This window comes from Periplaneta americana, chromosome 15, assembly GCF_040183065.1.
Source record: "Periplaneta americana isolate PAMFEO1 chromosome 15, P.americana_PAMFEO1_priV1, whole genome shotgun sequence".
NCBI classification, from domain to species: domain Eukaryota; kingdom Metazoa; phylum Arthropoda; class Insecta; order Blattodea; family Blattidae; genus Periplaneta; species Periplaneta americana.
In genome coordinates this window covers 166,065,025-166,086,537 of record NC_091131.1, presented here as the reverse complement: position 1 = coordinate 166,086,537, position 21,513 = coordinate 166,065,025, and the positions used below count along the sequence as shown (strand labels likewise).

Below are 21,513 nucleotides of genomic sequence, written 5' to 3'. Positions count from 1 at the left end.
GTACTCGACACCATTGCTTAAGAAGACTTGCCTGATTGCGACAAAACCTAACACTGAAAGTGTTTTTTCGGTTAATCATCCTCGTTTAGCATAGCTTAGATCCACATATAATGGAATGTGGGAAACTGCAGTTACAGTTCCACAAATGGCTTACTTACACAAATAAAGGATACTCAATTACGAAGTGGAGAGTTCCTCCAGCTTGGGAAGCTTTATCAAGACAATAAAATTGATTTAATGTAACTTTTATTTTTAAACTTTTCCAAAAGCTGATAAGTAGTGATATCAATAATTACCAATAATAGTTCCTTTTATTTCAGATGTGTTACCAATTTCATGGGATAAATTCAAAGATTTGGAACATCTCAAGCAGTTTTGTTGTGCAGATGGAAGAGAATATTACAACAAACGCCCTCACGAAGGTTCTTCTGTGTGAACTAGCATAGAGTAAACAGATCTTTGTAATATTATAGATTTATTAATTTGTCATACAGAATAATATCTGTAATATTGACAATATTAATATTTGAGGAGAAAAATTTGCTCTGGCGTCGGGGATCGAACTTGGGTCCTTGGTTCTACCTACCAAGTGCTCTGACCACTGAGCTACACCGAATTCAATCCACAGCCCCAGATCGAATTCTCCTCCATCAATGTTTCCCTTTTTGGCCTGACTCCATATTAGGCATATATGTTGACGTATATGTCCAATGTCAACTGCCATTATACTAGGAGCGCACTCAGCTGAGTGACTTACTTGGCCGGGATTCCGCAGTATAGAGTCAGGCCAAAAAGGGAAACATTGAAGGAGGAGAAACTTTCGAGGATATTTGAAAGTTAAAATCAGGTTTATATAAAACAAAGAGGAAGTAGTTCTACAGAGCATCGCAGATCTTTTGGCCCCTGAAATTCACTTCCATTCATTGTCTACTAGACAGGGTGACAGCTAAGTTGTCAGTTTTACACAAATATATTCGAAATTGAAAGTACACAAAATTACATTATTTTTAACATAAAGAAAAATTAATCAGCCACTGGCAGCTCACTTGAACAGTAAATGCTCAAACTATATTTGAACAATAATGTGTGGTTCAGAATGACAAGATTCTATCTAGTGTCTGGTAAATTTTATAGGAGAGCATTTTAAAAGTTTGGTTGTTAATAAAATCAATGCAGATAAGTTTTTAAAAACATTTCTGGACTTTTAGGTAGTTGAAGTCATTGTTTAACATTTATTGAATGTAAAATGTTCACAATTAAATTATTTACAGTGAAATGAGATAAAAATAAAATTATTGTTCTCAAATAGAAATTGTATTTCCAAATTGTGATTTTTTATTCTCAAATAGAACTTTGTGTTTCCAAACTGATTTTTCTAGCTTCATTACCATTATAAAACAAAAGAGATCAGCATGTTGTTTTAAATAGTTACAATTACTGTTACAGTAATTTTTTCTTAAATTCATCTCAATACAGGGTAAGATAATGAAAAGGAGAGTATATAAAATTATTAAGAAATCATTTTTAACTTTGCATCCATAAAGAAAATGTTACTGGTTTGATTAAGTTATCACTTTGAAAACATAATAGAGAAATAAAACAGCATAAGGATTAATAAGTTCAATTAAAAAAAAAGCACATAGACAGACACACACACACACGCACGCACGCACCCACACAAAAACCCCCCACCCCCCGTGTACTTACGAGAATATAGCAGTTTATAGTCGTTATATTATCACTCAGATGAGGTGCTGAAAGTAGTTTGCAAGCTCAAATAAAAGAGGAAGACAGTTTTAGTTGTATGCATGCACAGATAGCTTTCCTTTGTTTAGATCCCTTGGCAGTGAAAATAACAAAGATGGCGACTCCTTAACAGAAAGCATTTTGTGTTTTGAAGTTTGAGAGTTGTAAATTGGTTATAACAGTTCAATGTGCATTTCGTAGGAAGTTTAATCATGATCCCCAAATGCCAACAACATCCGTCGATGGCATAACCAGTTGGCAATGACTGGTTGTCTGTGTAAAGGTAAAAGTGTGAGACGATCAAGAGTGTCTGAGGAGAATGTTCAGCATGTTCGGGACTCTTTCTTACGAAGTCCTAAAAAGTTAGTTAGGAAGGCTAGTCGTGAACTTGCAATGCCAATGATGACAGTATGGAAGGTCTTAAGAAGACTCTTACACATGCGTTCCTACTGTTTACAATTGTTACAGGCTTTAAAGCCTACTGACTATGTTGTGCGCTTGAAATGTTGCAGCAGAAAAATGACGACTTTCTTGTTTTCGTCGTGTTCAGTGATGAATCAACACTTCACCTTAGTGGAAAGGTTAACATGCACAACGTCAGAATCTGGAGATCGGAAAATCCCCATGAATTCGCAGATTTCGAACGAGACTCACCAAAACTTAATGTGTTTCGTGCTCTTTCCCAATGAAAGGTTTATGGACAAATGTTTTTCCTTTGGGGTTTTAAATGTGTATCACATTAAACACTTATGAACTTACAATGTAAACTGGAGATGTTTCTCTTTCATTTAACATGAGTTTTGTTATTGTCATAGTTAGTTAAAGTATCATTAAACACCTTTAAAAACGCTATTTGCATGCACGCACACGCACACGCACACATACACAGTTTATAGTCGGCCTGGGTAGCGTAGTCGGCATAGCACTGGCCTTCTGTGCTCGAGGTTGCGGGTTCGATTCCGGCCCAGGTCGATGCATTTAAGTGTGTTTAAATTCGACAGCCTCAGGTCAGTAGTTTTACTAGCATGTAAAAGAACTCCTGTGGGACAAAATTTTGGCGACACTGATATAATCTCCGAAGGTGCGAGCATTGTTAAATAAACCATAATTTAAATTTTTAAGTAGTTCATAGCATTAATATTAACATAAAAAAGCTGTTAATTATAACATTTTTTTCTTAATGCTGGATAATATTTCCTTGTACAGAATATTGTTACTGTTTGAAGAGGTTTCTGAAATAAGTTTTATCAATCTCTGGCATCCACTTATACATTGATTGAATGTCGGCTAGTTTTTCTTTTATAAGTTTAGGCCTGTAATAGTCTGCCGTATCTGTGGAAGTTAAACCACATTTGGTTTACGTATTTTTACTGCATATGCCAAATCAACAACATGAAATTCAGAATCTCCTTGGGAAAGCTTATACCCAATTTTGAAAAGGGAATTTTGTTCGAAAATCACTTGATTGACTTTACTAAATGGAACAATTGAATATGACATAGCCAGAAGTGCAGGGGCAAGAATGCCCTTGATATTCTCTGCAAATAACCTAAAAGTAAAGTAAAAAGATTTATTCACTACAAGTGCTATTTAAACTACTATTATTATTATTATTATTATTATTATTATTATTATTATTATTATTATTATTACTACTACTACTACTACTATTATTATTACCCTCTTAAGAAAAAAATCGTATTATTGACCAATGTGCTAGGCAAAGCTAATTTGTGTTATATTTATTCTAGCCATGATGACTCTCATAATCTTAACACAGGGTAAAATTAGCGTCATTCTGTTTTGTTGACAACCAAGATGAAAATTAAGAATTAATATATCAGCTGAATTACTGTCCTTCATAATGTCTGAAACCTTATTTACCTTCTCTTTTGGAACTTCATGTCTATAGGAAAATGTTCTGAAACATCTTCATTGTTACTTGATAAATCAATATATTCTGGTTAGTGTTATGGCATTCAATCGATTAATCAATCAATTTCTGTTATAAGATTAATCGATCAAAAATATTTAATTGAATAATCGAGTCGATTAAAATTAATCGGTTGTAGTTGATATTAATTATTAATTTATTAATACAAACTCAAGTTGGAACATAATGCGAAACCCTTAGTAAGTTTTATGGTTTTCCAAGAAAACTTCCACCTTGTTGTCAGCTCATGTTTCTTGAATATGAAATACATACTTTTTTGGGAATCATCCCCCTCATCTCTTATAAAATAGCCATGTCTACACTGTGTGCAAGTAAGAGTGCAACTACCTTATTCTCTTTCTAAAATATGGTAATTCGATTACAATAGGGGCCAGTCTTCTGTTTCGACCGCTGTACTTTTGCAGGAATTGCATTTCTGTACTGAGTTTGTATATGAAAGTTGTGTGTTTAGTTTGATAAAGAAAAAAAAAATCAGTTTTCTACATTTGTGAAAAGTGTAAACTCCATTATGTCATATGAGAATTTGAGAGGTAAACTTGACGAAATGTTTGGATTTAAATTGAATGATCATGGAAAAGTGCTTGACAGAAAAAAGTTTTTTTCGTGTTTAGTGATGCAGGAAACTTAATTCGGAGCATGTGAATGCACTCACATGTTTAAAATCATGGATGAAGCAGTATTAACTAGGTGAGTCTTCATACTTTTTGTTATTTATGTTTGTCTCAAAAATTCGCGGAGAAATTGACACAATAAATTATAAGCCTCATATATGTTAGTAAGTAATTAAAATAGTTATTTTGTAATATAACGATACAATATATACAGATATACAACATTTAATACTTATGCTTAACACCAAACACAAGTTAAATTTAACAATAATTGTGTATTACAGTATATTAAATCATTTTTTCAACTCGATCAAAACTCAATCTATCGATTAAATTCAAATAGTTAATTGATTAAATATTTTGATAGATCAACAGCACTAATTCTGGTACATAATCGTCGTCTAAATTTGTATTATTGAAGTGGTTCGATAATACCATTTCTACTATTCTGGTACCTCTTGGCTTATTATTATTACGACGAGAAAATGATTAAATCGCGGATGCTCGTGTAAAGGGGCTTAAGTATGATTTGGCTAAACTGGAATAAGTACAGATTTGAACTATCCACAATTACTTTTCTCTTGTGTTAACGGGGTTAAGTCATACTTCCATCCATGATGCAGTTACAGTGCTCCATATTTTGTGACAAAGGGGTTTTGTTCAGTACCAAAAGAGAGAAGTTTACATACCTTGCAATTTGACTTAACTCCCTTTACACGAGCACCCGCGAAATAACATATACATAGCACAAAGAAACAGTCTGGTATGTTAATAAAGAATGACAAATGAGCAGCAGGTTACGCAACACAGCAGAAGAAATGTACCAGTGCTATCAATATCAGTGAAATTATTCTTGCAACAATATTGTGGCTTCAAAGTACGCCTAGTCTATATTTATACTGTGCAGTTACCCAAATATCATCACATTTTTTTTAAATTATAATAAGTTCAAACATTATACATTTTAAACTTATAGGCTAATTACTTTTATCATTGCTATTTTTATTTCCATGCAGGAGAAAGAGTAACAGCAAAGCCGGTGCGAGACCATGTAACAGAAAACCACAGCACATATTTATTTCAAGAACAATTTTGAAAGAAACGGATTTTAAATGGACAAAAAGATGACAGTCTCATATGTGTAAGAATGAAGATATTCAATTCAAGAGGTTCTGTTTTTTAAGGGAATATATAAAAAATATGGAAAATGAGAGTCCAAAGCCTGTTGTTTTTCTAGATGAAATGTGGATTTTTATGAATGTAAGTTTTATTACAATACAGGGTCTTTCATAAGTAACGATCCTATGAAAAAATAAACTATTTGGGACAATTTTTTAAAATAATTTTCATCCTCAGGAGAAAGAACCCTTCCTTGTGCCATACAGTCGATTTGGAACCAAACACCCCCTCCCCTCGCCACCAAAGCTATTAAACAAAAGAATGGTTAGTGTTTTAAACCTTTATTAAAACACATAAATATAAGAATAGTTTCAATTGTTAACAAATTATGGTGTACAATTTTCAAAATGTCTTCTGATCTGCTGAATGCATAAATATAAGCAACGTATCAACTCTTCATGGACTCTGGCGAGCACGTCCAGGCATAGCCTAACCATTTGAACCATGTTTCAATTCGTTCCACTAATGCAGGAATGGTGCGTGGCTTAGTTGCATAGACACGATCCTTGATGAATCCCCCCAAAATAAAGAAGTCCAGGGGAGTCAAATCAGGTGATTGCGGAGGCCAACAGATTGGGCCTGTGCAACCGATCCATCTGCCTGGAAACACTTTGTCCATGGAATAGAAGCAAAATATATGGAAAATAATAAATAAATGAATGTAATGTAGTTTTAAGAAGAAGTGATGGCAGGAGAAGAACAATAAGGTTTTTTTTATTTTAAGCCACTAACATTAGTGCTTTACGTTAAACGCTGGTAGCACTGAAGTGCAGCCATCTTTGATTTTTAGTACCTCACCATATGTTGTGTCGACTATACTTTTTGATGATATCATCATTCGATCATCATAAACTGTGGTGGCATGAGAGACTATTCCAGCAGTGATGCAGATATGGAGTAGAAAAGCTGGAGTCCACACCTGTGGAGTAACGGTTAGCACGTCTAGCCGCGAAACCAGGTGGCCCGGGTTCGATTCCCGGTCGGGGCAAGTTACCTGGTTGAGGTTTTTTCCGGGGTTTTCCCTCAATCCAATATGAGCAAATGCTGGGTAACTTTCGGTGTTGGACCCCGGAATCATTTCACCGGCATTATCACCTTCATCTCATTCAGACGCTAAATAACCTAAGCTGTTGATAAAGCTACTAAACCTACTAAAATAAAAATAAAAAAAAAAAAAGAAAAGCTGGAGAATATAGACTAGATCTTTCGTTTATGTTTTTAGTTCTGAGATCAAACTAGTCTAGGCTACGTCCTGCTCTCCCACACTGGCATCACCCATGCATCAAGATCTTCTACTATTACATCAAGGACATCCTGTTACACCATGTGATGCCATATGCACTATTAGTGGAGAAAATTTCGTGTATACGCATGATAATGTCCAGCACAACATGCAATGGACGGTCTGCAGGCTGATTTAAATCCCTCAGAGCATGTGTGGAATAAGCTAGCACAAAATGTTCAGCGATGTAACACTGACACCCTGGTGCAGCTGAAGGATACTCTGTGTAACGCTCCAAGAGTTGATCACAGACCTAGTGCGCAGTATGTCAACACCTTCAAGCTGTCATTGAAGCTAGAGGAAGCAATACCCGATTTTAGTGTGTGTATGAATCTGTTGTGCCAGAGTTTCATAAAGAAAAGTGTATATAAACAGAAAGAGAAAACAACTAGAAATTCACTCCAAAAATGCTAAAATTACAAAAACACATGCATTTGTTTTTTCTCATCAACACCATTTTGAAAACAAAAAATATAAAAGCTGTCACTAAAACATGTTTAGAGAGCAAAAGAAAGATTTCTTTAATTTCAAAGTAATCCATTTCTTTTTGCCAGTCAGTGTATTACCATATTTTCTCAAATATACCACGTCCTTGAATAAGCCATGCACCTCACTTTTGAAAGGCGCAAAAAGCATACACAAAATCAAATTATAAAAATATAATTTTCAACTAAAGTATTCACGACAAATTAAAAAATAATAATAAAAAAAATACACTTCAGTTAATAGTAGATGAATAATTTTATCCTGGAACAGGACGCATTTCAAACCCATTCAATGTGCATGCACTGCACACATCAGCCATTTACACAATATCCTGCAACATTAAAGGAGCCGGTAACATAAAAACTCAATTCACTAAAAGATGCATTGGAAAGATTATGCTTTGACAAAAACAGCTCAAAAACCGAAAGTCTGTGCGATTTCTGGAACCAGAATGCAGGGCATTTCAGGCTGTGACATCACGGGTTTTTTGCCTTTTGCTTAGTCAGATCCTACTCATTTAAACAAACGGTGTGATGCAAGACTGATTGATTCGGTGTGTATTTAGGTCTTCTTTATTCTTGGTAATGAAAATGGATAATGTTCGTCCGTATATGTTTGAATCAGAAGTCAATGAGGACAAAGACATGGAACAAAGCAACAGCAGACCTGAGCTAGAAAGAAATAGATGAAACAACATAAATTGGTGTTGAAGTGTGCGTAAAATGTTCAAAAAGCGGAAGAAATGTGTGCTACCATGAAAGTGAATCTATTTGTAACTTGGAAGGGAATGTTCAATGCATTACTAGCCACATCAACTTCAATACTGTAATTTTAAATTTAGACACTCTAAACATGGCTATACACACAAAGATGGTGCATGCTATAACAGATTTTGAAAGACAAGAACTAAACAATATAATGAATAAGGTTTTACGATTTGTGGCATACAGGCAATTTGTCTACTGGATTAATTCTTGGATACCTTTGGTGGGGAGGGGGGGGGGTAGGAAAGTGCTCCCTTCATAATAAGATAGATTGTGGATAAGATTAGAAGGAAATACTCAGAATCGGATGGAATATACCAGAGTTTTAAACTCGGAAGAGGGCAGAGAAATTGCAAATTTTCATTAAGCACTTGGGAATTTTTAATGGCTCCATATATGAAACGATTATTATTGAAACTGAATAAGTAACAATTTAATCATTTCCCTTTTATTGACCTTTATAATTATTTAGTCTATGACTCACTGCTTGGTACTAAAATTAAAAAAAGGCTCGCCTCTTGTTATGGAATTTGCAATAATGCATTAGCAGGGGATTGATTTATTCAGTTTCAACAATAATTTATTTATTTTTAAACATGTTAAAAAATTTTACGCAATATTGCTTTATTGAAGAGGCAGACTTTTTATAATAAAATAGCCTTACATAATATGTTTTTAAAATTTAAAGTCACTAATTTTCTGTAAAATTAATTAAAAAAGCAGCAATCAACATTTTTTCACGAATTACTGCCATTATATTATAGAAGGAGAAGGGCTTGTTTTCACAGCAAGGAGAGTCCCAATTAGAGCAATTTTATTATATCCATCTTACAAGACATTGAAAATGACCCTCAGAGCAACAGCAGGACAAGTACTTCTAACAATTTTTTTGCATGATATTGATAGGTTTTTTAACTACAGAGTTGCCACACTGGAGAAGTTCTTCTTATTCTTTGAGATTGTCCTTGTCTGAGCATAAAATCTCACACAAATGTGTGACAGCAATGTACATTTAGACCTATTTTGAATAAATTACTGAATTACTGTATTTAATGTCATTTAAGGGGCGGCCGGGTAGCTCAGTTGGTAGAGCAGCTGGCTACGGACTGGAAGGTCCGGGGTTCGATCCCAGGTGGTGACAGGATTTTTTTCTCGTTGCCAAACTTTCAGAACGGCCCCAAGGTTCACTCAGCCTTCTATAAAATTGAGTACCGGGTCTTTCCCGGGGGTAAAAGGTGGTCAGAGCGTGGTGCCGACCACACCACCTCATTCTAGTGCCGAGGTCATGGAAAGCATGGGGCTCTACCTCCATGCCCCCCAAGTGCCTTCATGGCATGTTACGGGGATACCTTTACCTTTTTTTTTTTTTTAATGTCATTTAAGAGCCCTTGATTGTATGAGGAATTTCTTTTTTAAATTAAGTTCCTTTGAATTCCTCAAGTAGTTTGGGCATCTAAAAATAATGGCAGTCACAAATATGAGAGCGATGACTTCTTTTTGATTTTGGTATGTCCCTAAAATTAATTGTTGCATTTTTGTTGGCAACGTAAATATGTACACAACTTAATGAGAAAAATTAATTCCTTTACAATTTTTGGCTTTGATGCACGATTAGTTATTAATGTAACACAATCAATGTATCATTAATTCACATTTGGTTTGGAAGTCTTATCTTTAAAAAACTGGTATTACAAAGTAACAGCAAATCTTGAATAACAATGCATGTTTTTATTGATTCAGGATGAGGCACAGAAGCTATACATTTCGGTATGTCTAGTTCCAAAGCTCACTGTTCCTCGACCACAGGCATAACGCTTCTTAGAATTTCACTCTGTCAATCATGAGTTTTGTAATCCTAGATATGCAGTCCTATCCATTTTTTTAGGGACTATTAATTACTGTACTTACAAAAAGAGAACAGAAAAAAAGAGATGACAAAATAATTAATAAAATTCTCATGTTGAAATGAATATGAGGTCTACATGAAAGGTGTAAGATATATACGAAACTAAAAATCTAAAAATCATATATGAGAAAGAAACATTTTATGACACCATAAACATCCTACTAAACGTGTAGCTAGTCGAAGTATTGGAAATGTAACGTAAAATGTAAATCTGTACTAATAATAAATCTGTAACCAAACTTTTTCTGGTAATTTTCGTTTTTCCAAAAATAATTGGTGTTAACATGTATAATTGATCATCCTGAGACAGGAAATCGCATTTTTCAAATTTCTGCTTGTATGTCTGTCTGGATGTTTGTTACCTTTTCACGTGATAATGGCTGAACTGATTTCTATGAAAATTGGTTGCAAAGGGTAGTGATGTGCAATCTATCTTAACCTCTCCTACCCAAATCCCAACCCCACCTGCTAAGGAACAAACGGGGCTTGGGGACCGAGTCACAGCAGTACAACTGTTCTATCGAATACAGAGGAAATGCTGTATCATTAATTCAGCCTGTCCAGATGCTGTGAGATAGTTAGGTTACAATGATGGCATATTTTTTTTTTTTCCTTGTAAAATTTTCCTTTCACAATATTAAATTTGATTTGTCTGAGAATTTAAAAAAAAAAAAAAAAAAAAAAAAAAAGTTAATTTTAGTTTTATTTGCATTATTCCTTACTTATGAAAAACCCTGTATATTGTACATAAATATTAAACAAATTTGATACATAATTTTATAATGTATTACAATTTTATAATACTTACTTACTGGCTTTTAAGGAAACCGGAGGTTCATTGCTGCCCTCACATAAGCCCGCCATTGGTCCAGTCTCTACCATCATATCCTACCTCCCTCAAATCCATTTTAATATTATCTTCCCATCTACGTCTCGGCCTCCCCAAAGGTCTTTTTCCCTCCGACCTCCCAACTAACACTCTATATGCATTTCTGGATTCGCCCATACGTGCTACATGTCCTGCCCATTTCAAACATCTGGATTTTATGCTCCTTATTATGTCAGGTGAAGTATACAATGTGTGCAGCTCTGCGTTGTGTAACTTTCTCCATTCTCCTGTAACTTCATCCCTCTTAGCCCCAAATATTTTCCTAAGAACCTTATTCTCAAACATCCTTAACCTATGTTCCTCTCTCAAAGTGAGAGTCCAAGTTTCACAACCATACAGAACAACCGGTAATATAACTGTTTTATAAATTCTAACTTTCAGACTTTTTGACAGAAGACTAGATGACAAAAGCTTCTCAACCGAATAATAACAGGCATTTCCCATATTCATTCTGTGTTTAATTTCCTCCCGAGTGTCATTTAGATTTGTTACTGTTGCTCCAAGATATTTGAATTTTTCCACCTCTTCGAAGGATAAATCTCCAATTTTTATAGTTCCATTTCGTACAATATTCCGGTCACGAGACATAATCATATACTTAGTCTTTTCGGGATTTACTTCCAACCCTATCGCTCTACTTGCTTCAACAAGAATTTCCGCGTTTTCCCTAATTGTTTGTGGATTTTCTCCTAACATATTCACGTCATCCGTATAGACAAGAAGCTGATGTAACCAATTCAATTCCAAACCCTCTGTGTTATCCTGAACTTTCCTAATGGCATATTCCAGAGCGAAGTTAAAAAGTAAAGGTGATAGTGCATCTCCCTGCTTTAGCCCGCAGTGAATTGGAAAAGCATCAGATAGAAAATGGCCTATACGGACTCTGCTGTAAGTTTCACTAAGACACATTTTAATTAATCGAACTAGTTTCTTGGGAATACCAAATTCAATAAGAACATTATATAAAACTTCTCTCTTAATCGAGTCATACACTTTTTTGAAATCTATGAATAACTGATGCACTGTACCCTTATACTCCCATTTTTTCTCCAATATCTGTCGAATACAAAAAATCTGATCAATAATTGATCTATTACGCCTAAAACCACACTGATGGTCCCCAATAATTTCATCTACTGTACATATGGAGTTAATCTTCTCAAAAGGATATTCGACAAAATTTTGTAGGACGTCAACAAAAGTGATATTCCTCGAAAGTTACTACAGTTAGTCTTGCCCCCCCTTCTTAAAAATAGGTACGATTATGGACTCCTTCCATTGTTCTGGTACAATTTCCTTTTCCCAAATTGCAAGTACAAGTTTAAAAATTTCTCTAGATACTGCCCTTCCACCTTCTTGTATTAATTCTGCTGGAATTTGATCAATACCTGGAGACTTGTACTTTTTCAGATTTTCTATCGCAATTTCGACTTCAGAAAGTGTGGGTTCCGGTATAAATGGCTCAGCAGTTTGTATTTCAATTTCGTCCCGATCATTTCTATTTGGCCTATGTATATTTAGTAGTTGCCCAAAATAGTTTTTCCATCTGTTGAGGATTGAATGAGAGTCTGCAAGCAAGTCACCATTCTCATCCTTGATCACGTTTACCCTTGCCTGATATCCATTTTTAAATTCCTTTATACCCTTATATAAATCTCGAATGACAATTTATTATATATAAAACATAAAAAATTATTACAGCTAGTTTGTCACTGAGAAATAAGGAAAAGCTGTTAACTTGAATTTATTGGAAGCAAAGTCATTACTGGATTATGTAACAAAGTAGGCAATGTTTTGATCCTTTGTCTCAACTCTTATATTCAATTAACTCTTGCATGTGCTCTAGTACTTGAAAGTGGAACTAAACGCCGACATAGCGCATGAACACAGAAAAATTTGCTCAGTGTCCATTCTACATAATCTCTATTCGCTGGTTTATCTGCAAATTCTCGAGTCTTTGCTGTTAGTAGTTCCTCTGTTTTCTGCTGTTTGTCTAAACAGAGTATATGGAAATATAAAAAATGGGTTAATGATGAGTTTTCTTTATTTATATGTCCTGGTATCAAAAAATCTATGTACAATTAAATCAAAAATTTTTATTTTTACTAAGTAAATCCAAAGAACGACAATATGAAAATTTTTGTTTCTTCCAGTAAAAGAGTTAGTGGATGCCGTCATATTGACTACAATGCCATGAACGTTGGAGGACGCAAACAAAAGCCCACATAGTTGGAATATGTCATTTATTCACTGAGAAAGCTTTCTTTCCCACTAAGGACCAATTTTCAATGTGGAATATGAGAGTTTTGACATATCCCAATTAATTTGATACTTCACCATATGACAGGTAAATGACAGGAGTATACAGTGGTACACCTATCTCAGAATTCAAGGTCGGTTAGGATGTCATTATTCTGAGCACCTCAATGAACAAAATGAACAATTACATATAGAGCCCACTCTTACATAGTGCAAGGTATTGAGACTTATGCTCCGTCACAGATGCAGGAACATCCAATGTTTCCAAGTGATGTAATAGCTCAATCATCAGTGATAAAAGAAAGAAAGGCAAATTTATCTGTGGATCTGTTTACAAAATTCTTTGAATGATTCTGACAGGTAGGGGAAAATGGAGTTGCTGGAAAGAAATCTGTAAAATTGAGAAAAACAATTCTGTTCCCAATGACAATGAGCTGCCATATCAAAAAAAAAAGAGAGGGAGGGGGAAGGAGGAAGGGGGAGGGGGAGAGAGAGAGAGCTCTATCTCTTTAGTTGATGTGGAACATTTCAACCTAGTCGTACGATTTTAAGGGCATATCCGGAGTTATTTTGTAAAAACAAGATGTATAGTCAGCCTGAGTGCATAATGTAATGAAATTTCTGCTGAACTCAATTCATGCTCCTTCATTTGCGACCTCTGCATATAATTACAATTATTTTATCAATATATAAGTAATTAGTGTTGACTTTAAGATGCATAAGTAATTACTTAACATCATTTACCATAAACGAGAAATATCTTTTCCATATTGCTGACCCAGGTCTCAGCACATTATCTGTCCACAGTAGGTGGACTCCATTCTAAGAAACAGTTATTAGTAAATACTTATCCCTGGTTTTTATGCTTTCTCTTGTACTACCTAATGAGACTTACAACAGGACCACCTAAGTGGGTAGGGTTTCAAGTAATTCATATATCTCTTTCTTATGTTAGTTTTTTTCCTAGAAGTTCTCGACCGCATGTATTATTCTATATTGATTTCTCCGATTCTGACTAAACCTCTACTCTGTGTTACTTCTCCAAATAAAGACTTTGAAATAAAAACGAAAAATGCACCATCCGAATCATTACCCAACAAACTCTGTTATGAATAAAACTCCTCCAATATTTTAGAACGAATCATTAGACACAAAGAGGACGCCAAAACTGCCAATTTTTGTATGGTTTGTGAAGGGAGAAAAAGATGTTTTGCTGTACAGGATAGATTTTTTTTTTTTTTTAATATTTCGTACAAAATACTAAAACAACTTACAATTGTAATTCCAAGTTTTCAATACGCATGATCCTGTAACGGTATTCTCTTCAGACACTAGTCCTACACAAGGAAAGATAAAAATTGACACACACACTTACATCCAGCAAACTCTTAAATCTTACCTGAAGATGTTCTGAGATGGCCATGTTTTCCTGCTCAATTGGACCGAGGTCATGAGGAAGATGCTCTGAGATCTCTGTTACACCATCTTCTTCATCTTCATCATCACTATCGTCAGCTGTATCAGAATTACTGTGCAAAGGACTTGACTGCACTCTTGGGGGAGAGCCTGAACCACGAATGTTGTACAGACAACCTCGTCCAGTCACCTGCAATGTCATCAAATTCCACAAATCACTCACCACATAAATCATTTTCTAGATGTCAAACCAATTTAAAATTTAATAATACCAGGATTTTATTTCAACAGAAGTATGCTGTTCTATTTTTTCTATTTCACAAAATATTACATTATGAAACTCTTCCATATTATTTGCATATTCAGTATTTGTTGTTAATAATTGAGACTGAAAGTAAGACACTTTGTAGAGTGTTGTGATACAATGAATAAACAGTCAATGTATTTTTTTTTTTTTTTTTTTTTAGTTTGTAATTGTGTTCCACTGATAATGCTTTGCTTTTTTTTTTTTTTGTGGAGTATTATTACAGGGATCCCTAATAAATACGAAAGTTCTTCCACTCTTACCGAACTTAACCTAACACACTAACAGTATTCTAATGTTAAAATGAAAGTGGACTCATTCTCTAACCAAAGGGCAATTCTCGTGGACTTCGTGTATCAGTATTGTTATAGGAACATATGTTTATACCAATTTACTTATTCTGTAATATATGAATGACACACAATACACAGAGTACAAGTTCTCATATAAGTACTTTTATGGAATAGAATAATGAAAACATCATAAAGTGAAGAAAGGGAAGTGTGGGTACATGAGAAGCTTTTATGAAACAGAGCTTATTCGTATTAATCACATGTGTTATTATGTTCTTTTTTAATATGACCTGAAGATTCCATGGTTATGGCGAAAATGTTTGTCAAAAACTTTTATATACCATTTCATATAATATTGTAATGGTTCAACGTGTGTACTATTGATAAGTAATTTGACTGTAATAAACCTACACAGATTTGATACTTAATGTGAGTTACTTTTACAAGGGTCACAATAAACTTATTATAACAAAAAGAACAGTAAGCATGTATGTGTTATAATATAAAAACAACAGTACGTTCCCACTACAATATAATATCAAGATAAAGATACATGGTTTCTTCTTCACCGTGTAATCACTAATCACAAAGAGAATTCCTTGTACAATGACGCATGAAAAAGCAGGGTAGTAGAAGCAATAACAGTTATAACTTTATAGGTGTTATTTTCCCACGTGACAGAGGGCGTAATCAGACACAAGAGAGTGCCAGACAAGACAGATTTTAAAATGTTTACTGTTAATTGTGAAAAAAATATACATATATTTCCCTCCCCCCCCCCCCCCCCGCTAGATTTGATTCCCAGCCCATAGTGGAGCAGTTAGTCTTTAAGGGCTACCAGGGGTCAAAATTTCATAACAGTAGGTAAAATAACAGTTTATATTATTGTAATATACAGGGTGTTTCCGAGATGGTGTTACAAACTTTCAGGGATGATAGCGAAGGGCACATTTATCAATTTGAGATAAGGAACCATGGTCCGGAAATGACTGAGTCGAAAGTTATAAGCAAAAATAGTTGTGTGGAAATGGAATTGTAATTTGGCACCACATGCCCTCCTTCCCTTAATTTTTGGAACAGTCGTGGAAAAATGGTATGGGCCGGATGTCTCCTATGTGGGTACTTGACCCGATACTGTTCCTATTGGTTCATCCATATTCGAAAATCAGGTCTGCTTATTCCACTATCGTGTACTCCTCCATTTCACTAGGACTGATCGACTGGACACTGCAACTTGTACACATACACTGCTGTCTACAGACGTGCATATCAGGACCGACCATGTCCGTTACACATTACGCTATCTGCATTACTTTAGTGTAGTTTCCTGTCCCATCCCTCAGACAGCGCACTGAATGGAATACTGTAAGCAGACAACGTAAATAACGTCGGATGAATACAGTATGTGTAAGATGTACAGATAAATACACATAAATAAGGTGTACAGAGGAATACAATTATTTCATTTCCACACAACTATTTTTGTTTGTAACTTTCGACTCGGTCATTTTCGGACCATGGTTCCTGATCTCAAATTGATACATGTGCCCTTCGCCATCATCCCTGAAAGTTTATAACACCACCTCGGAAACACCCTGTATATTTTAAAGTCTACAAAAAAAAATTGTTTTGGACAAGGTTGATGCTCGCGGGCTGGATCAGGAGGGGAGGAGAGGGTTCTCTTACGATGGAAGATGTATCCTTTTAAATATTCCTTAGTTCATTGCATTGGGTCGGAGTGTGGTAGCTGTGATCCAATGGGAATGATGAAAAAGAACTGGTTATTAGTGTTACCTATCTGCCTCTGATTGAGGTTCTGGCTGATATGTACGTACAAGTATTATCAGGCAGTACATCTCACTTGACGATATGTGACAGAGGAAAAACAATTGTTTGTATGCATCTGAAGTCTGACTAGTGTAATATGGTGATGTATGCAATGGAGGGAGCAAGGAACTGGCCACCCTACCCCATTATCTCCTGGCCTAATTGCCTGATAAATGGTGTCTTATTGGTGTCACTTGTGAGGTTCAGACCTATCTTCAGACAGTTGACTAAACAACAACTATCTGACAATTTTAAACAGGTTATTATGAATATCCACGTGAATATGTTAGGAGAAAATGCATAAACTATTAGGGAAAACTCGGGAATTTTACTTGAAGCAAGTAAAGAGATAAGTTTGGAAGTAAATCCCGAAAAGACAAAGTACATGATTATGTCTCGTGACCAGAATATTGTAGGAAATGGAAATATAAAAATTGGAAATTTATCTTTTGAAGAGGTGGGAAAATTCAAACATCTTGGAGTAACAGTAACAAAATATAAATGACACTGGGAAGGAAATTAAACACACAATAAATACTGGAAATTTCTGTTGAGAAGCTTTTCTCATCCAGTCTGGATATTAATGTGCTGGTTTTTCTTGCTCACAACTTGTACAAATTGTTTAGAAATTTTGTATTATAAAGTGGAATGTCGATAATCCCAACGGCACATCATCCGATATGTCAATTATCCGAACTCATATTTGATTTATTTTTTTTTTAATTGTGTATCATACACAAGCTACAGTACGTATTTATTTTCCTCTATAACATATTGAGAAAGTTCTCAGCAGACATTATTAACGGTGATGAGATGTTAACGAGATACTGTGCTGTACACTGTATTACAAGACTCTTCTCGGAAATTCCTTGTGCACATTGTTTATGTCAATCACCTCGCTTCAGTGAGCTTTGCCAAATTACCGACTGTAAATGCTTAAGAACTCTCTCACTCGGAATGCTTATTGTTTGCAGAAATAACCCAACTCTTCTCACTGATTTTTAGTGCAAGGAATCTAACGGTACATTGACATGCAGTAGCTTTATGTTACTCAATAAACATGAACAGTTTCATTTTCGGTTTGAAGAAGTTTGTTCAAGTGGTGGGATGTCTTTCGTTCTGTGTGATTGGATTGTGTTTTTCGATCGTCCTGTACACATTACCAGGTATAGCATCTTCTAATACACAACGAAAATGTAATGTGTTAACTATAGATACAAAATCACTTCAGCAACGAAAAAACAGTGATTTCTTCAAGCAATAAGGAACGAACTGTATTGTGTCATTGTTATCATTATTATGTGTAGTGCATATTTTGTATGTGCAGTACAGTATTTTAACAGTACATTATCGTAAAGAAACTTTATACAAATTTTATGTACTCTTTCATTTTTATGTCCTGTTATCTGAACAATTGCATATCCGAACCAAGACAGTCTTCAATACTCAGACCTTAATGTAGGTATCGATAGTGGCCAAAATGGCGCTGGTGGCGGTCCAAGCATGATTACCACGTGGTTTTGTTATATTTTCTTGTGTTAATTACATCTTTTTGACTATAATTATATGTATATTTACCGCCTTTGCTTATCATACAAAATGAATGAGTTAATTAGTCATATTTTCCTCATTAACGTTTTCGGTACGTAACTTGTACCATCTTCAGAAGTTTGTATATTATTTTAATTGTAAACCAAGCCTGTGGGTGCATGTATCTGGACTGAAATGGTCAGTGTTTTTGTGTATGCTGAGCGGTGTCGGTGAAGTGTTGTCATGATTACACAAATGATCACTTTAACTCTTATATGCTATTTGGTACCACACTTTATCAAACTTGAATTGCTGTTTCTGTCGTTGTTTAAAACACTATGTAAGACACTGTTTAAAACTGTTTAAAACGATTTAAAAATATTTAAAAGCACTTAGTTTTTATATCACTTTGACTATGTGAAGTATGTGATCACTGCTGGTTGGAAGTTAGATGAGGCACTTGTGGTGATCTTGTTTAGCGTTGAGTTGGACACAAGGTCGTGACATGACTATGTTTCTAAAAGTGATGTTGATACACTTCTATTAGATTGATGGCTTATGTAATATTATAACAGGATGGAGATTGTCAGGTCCGTGGCTATAGTATCGCCTGGCGTGTAGTTATGGATGTATTGGTCTGCTCGTGCTTGATGCTAGGCTGATACATCGTGAAATGGGCCGTTTGTGTTGTGTACCGGGTTGTAATTCTAATGATGAATCCGTGTCTCATAATTTAGCATTTAAGTTCCTGAAAAATACAACTTTACTGTGCAACAAATGGTTCAGGTGCATAATCGTGACAATTTCCAAGTTAAGGAAATTACAGTTTGTTGTTATTTAGTCCAATGTCCGAAGACAGGTCTGAACCTCACAAATGATACCAACATGGCACCACTTAAGAGGCAACTAAGCCAAGGGATAATGGAGTAGGGTAGTCAGTTCCTATCCTCTTAAAATAACAGTTTTACACATAAAACATTTTGAACCCAGATTAGTTGTTAGGAAAGATATTTTTCCTATCGTAAATGGTGATGCTTTTCGTATTCCTCAGGAAATTTCGAATCTTACTAATGAAGCCTAAACAACCATATATCCTAACCAACCTTCATACTGTACTGTCAGTCATTCTAGCGCCCAGAAAGAATCCACATCAATGGAAAGGCGAACAGATGGAGAGAGAAGAAGAATTTTTCAGGGAATGGTGTAAAAGGGACATTATTAGCACTTTCGATTGGTTTCAAAGTGATATTCAGGAAAGAAGTGTGGTTTCATTTATGATTGTTACTCAAAGTGACTATGTTATTTTCTTGAACATGAAAGATTACAGTGTAGAAGAAATTTCATCATTAATGACTATACAAAGGTGTTGAACAGGGGAAAAACATTTCAAAACAATTATCGAGGAAAATGAAAAGAAGCCATGAAGAGTTAAGCCTAAGTGTAAAAGTGACAAGACATAAAGAATTGAAATTCATGACGAATTAGGCTAAGGACCCTAGGCTGTCAACATCCATCTATTAAAAATTTAAACTAGCAGCAGCAGCAGCAGCAGTGGTACCATAGTAATAGTAATGGAAGTAGTAATAGTAATAGCAGCAGCAGTAGTTGTATTAGTAGATCTAATATTGGCTGACCTTGTTTAATTGTGTTATTGATTTCGATTATGTGTTATTCTTTTGTATGCCCAACAACTATTAGTGTACGTTTGCATTTACTGCAATAACTTATACGGAGTTCAGGGTATGATTTTCAACTTACTGACAACTGTTTTCAGGCTGTGTTTGCACTGTCAAGTTCATAACTTTATAGCAATGTGTTTCTACTCATACCGTACTTATCTTGTCGTCTCGCCTTTGAAATTGAACGTAACATTGCTCATAAATTAACGCTGGACGTTTATTTAAGATTCAACTTAATAAATACGAAAAATATTACTATTTTGACATAAGGATATGGCAGAATGTGCAAATGTTTGGACCACAATGGTAGCCATCTCTGTTTCTGTATTAAGGTCTGAGCAGAGTGGGTAGAAGAGAAAGTGTGGTAACTCTGCTAGAGTCTAATGGGACTTTTAAACCCTCTGCTGTCGCGGCGGCAAATGAGCGAAACTTAGGCGTGACGATCTGCTTAAGATCCCAGTTTTCCTCTTCGTACTGTGGACAGAGCTGATAGAACCCGTTGTGCTGCGAAGTTAAAGAGACATTTCTTGTATTCAAGTGATCTTTATTGTGCCGTTTATGTGAGTAAGTGAGTAGAAATATGCCTAGTTGTTTTGTTCCCGGGTGTAAATCCGGTTATAGAAGCTGTAAGGAGGTAAGACGTTTCTTTTTTCCACCCAAAGAGAAGGCTGTTTTTCAGGAAAAGACAGAAAACTGCAAGTTCGTTCCTATGTCTGTGATACACATTTTTCTGAGGATTTGATCGTAAAAGCCGACAAGTTTATTATTGATGGCAAGGAGGTAGAACTGGTGACTAACACCCGATGCAACACCACATATTTTCCCTAACTTGCCTAGATATCTTACAAAAAACGAAAAGAAGGGGAAATCCCCAATCAAAAGGACATCAAACCCTTCTCATAGAAATGTGCCCTTACCTGTAAGTAACAATAACGCCATACTTCAACAATGACAAGTCCTGATGAACTTATAAACATTCATGTTTCCGACAATAATTGCAAACATTTAAAACAGACAATTATTGTATTAAGTAGAAAATTGAAAACAGCCAATAGAAATTTAACTAGAATTAAAAATCAATTTAGTGGAGCCAAAGCTAAAATAACTCTCTTAGAGGAGGAAGTTAATGAAATTAAGAAAAGTAAAGCGGAATGTAAATGCAATTGCAAGTTCCTCACAAAGAAACAAAGATTAATAATTGATACCATGGTAAAGAAGTGCCAGGTCAGGGATGCAAGAGGCATGCGTTATAACAGTGAATTTCTTCTAGAAAGTTTATTGTTCAAAATAAAGCCCCCAAAAGGTTATAGGCATTGTTTGAATCACGAACTCTTACCACTTCCTTCAGAAGATTATTTAAGGCGCATCTTAAAAGGTATGAAATGTTC

General features: G+C 35.1%; 1 protein-coding gene across 5 annotated transcripts in view; it reads right to left on the bottom strand.

Annotated features, from left to right (window-relative positions):
- ash1 (histone-lysine N-methyltransferase ash1) overlaps positions 1-21,513 on the bottom strand; it is a 498,911-nt gene that overhangs the window by 255,636 nt on the left and 221,762 nt on the right. For all 5 annotated transcript variants that reach the window (XM_069848493.1, XM_069848495.1, XM_069848496.1 and 2 more), the window contains one exon: positions 14,476-14,682. In XM_069848493.1, coding sequence (XP_069704594.1) covers positions 14,476-14,682 — 207 coding nt within the window. The remainder of the gene's footprint in view (positions 1-14,475; positions 14,683-21,513) is intronic.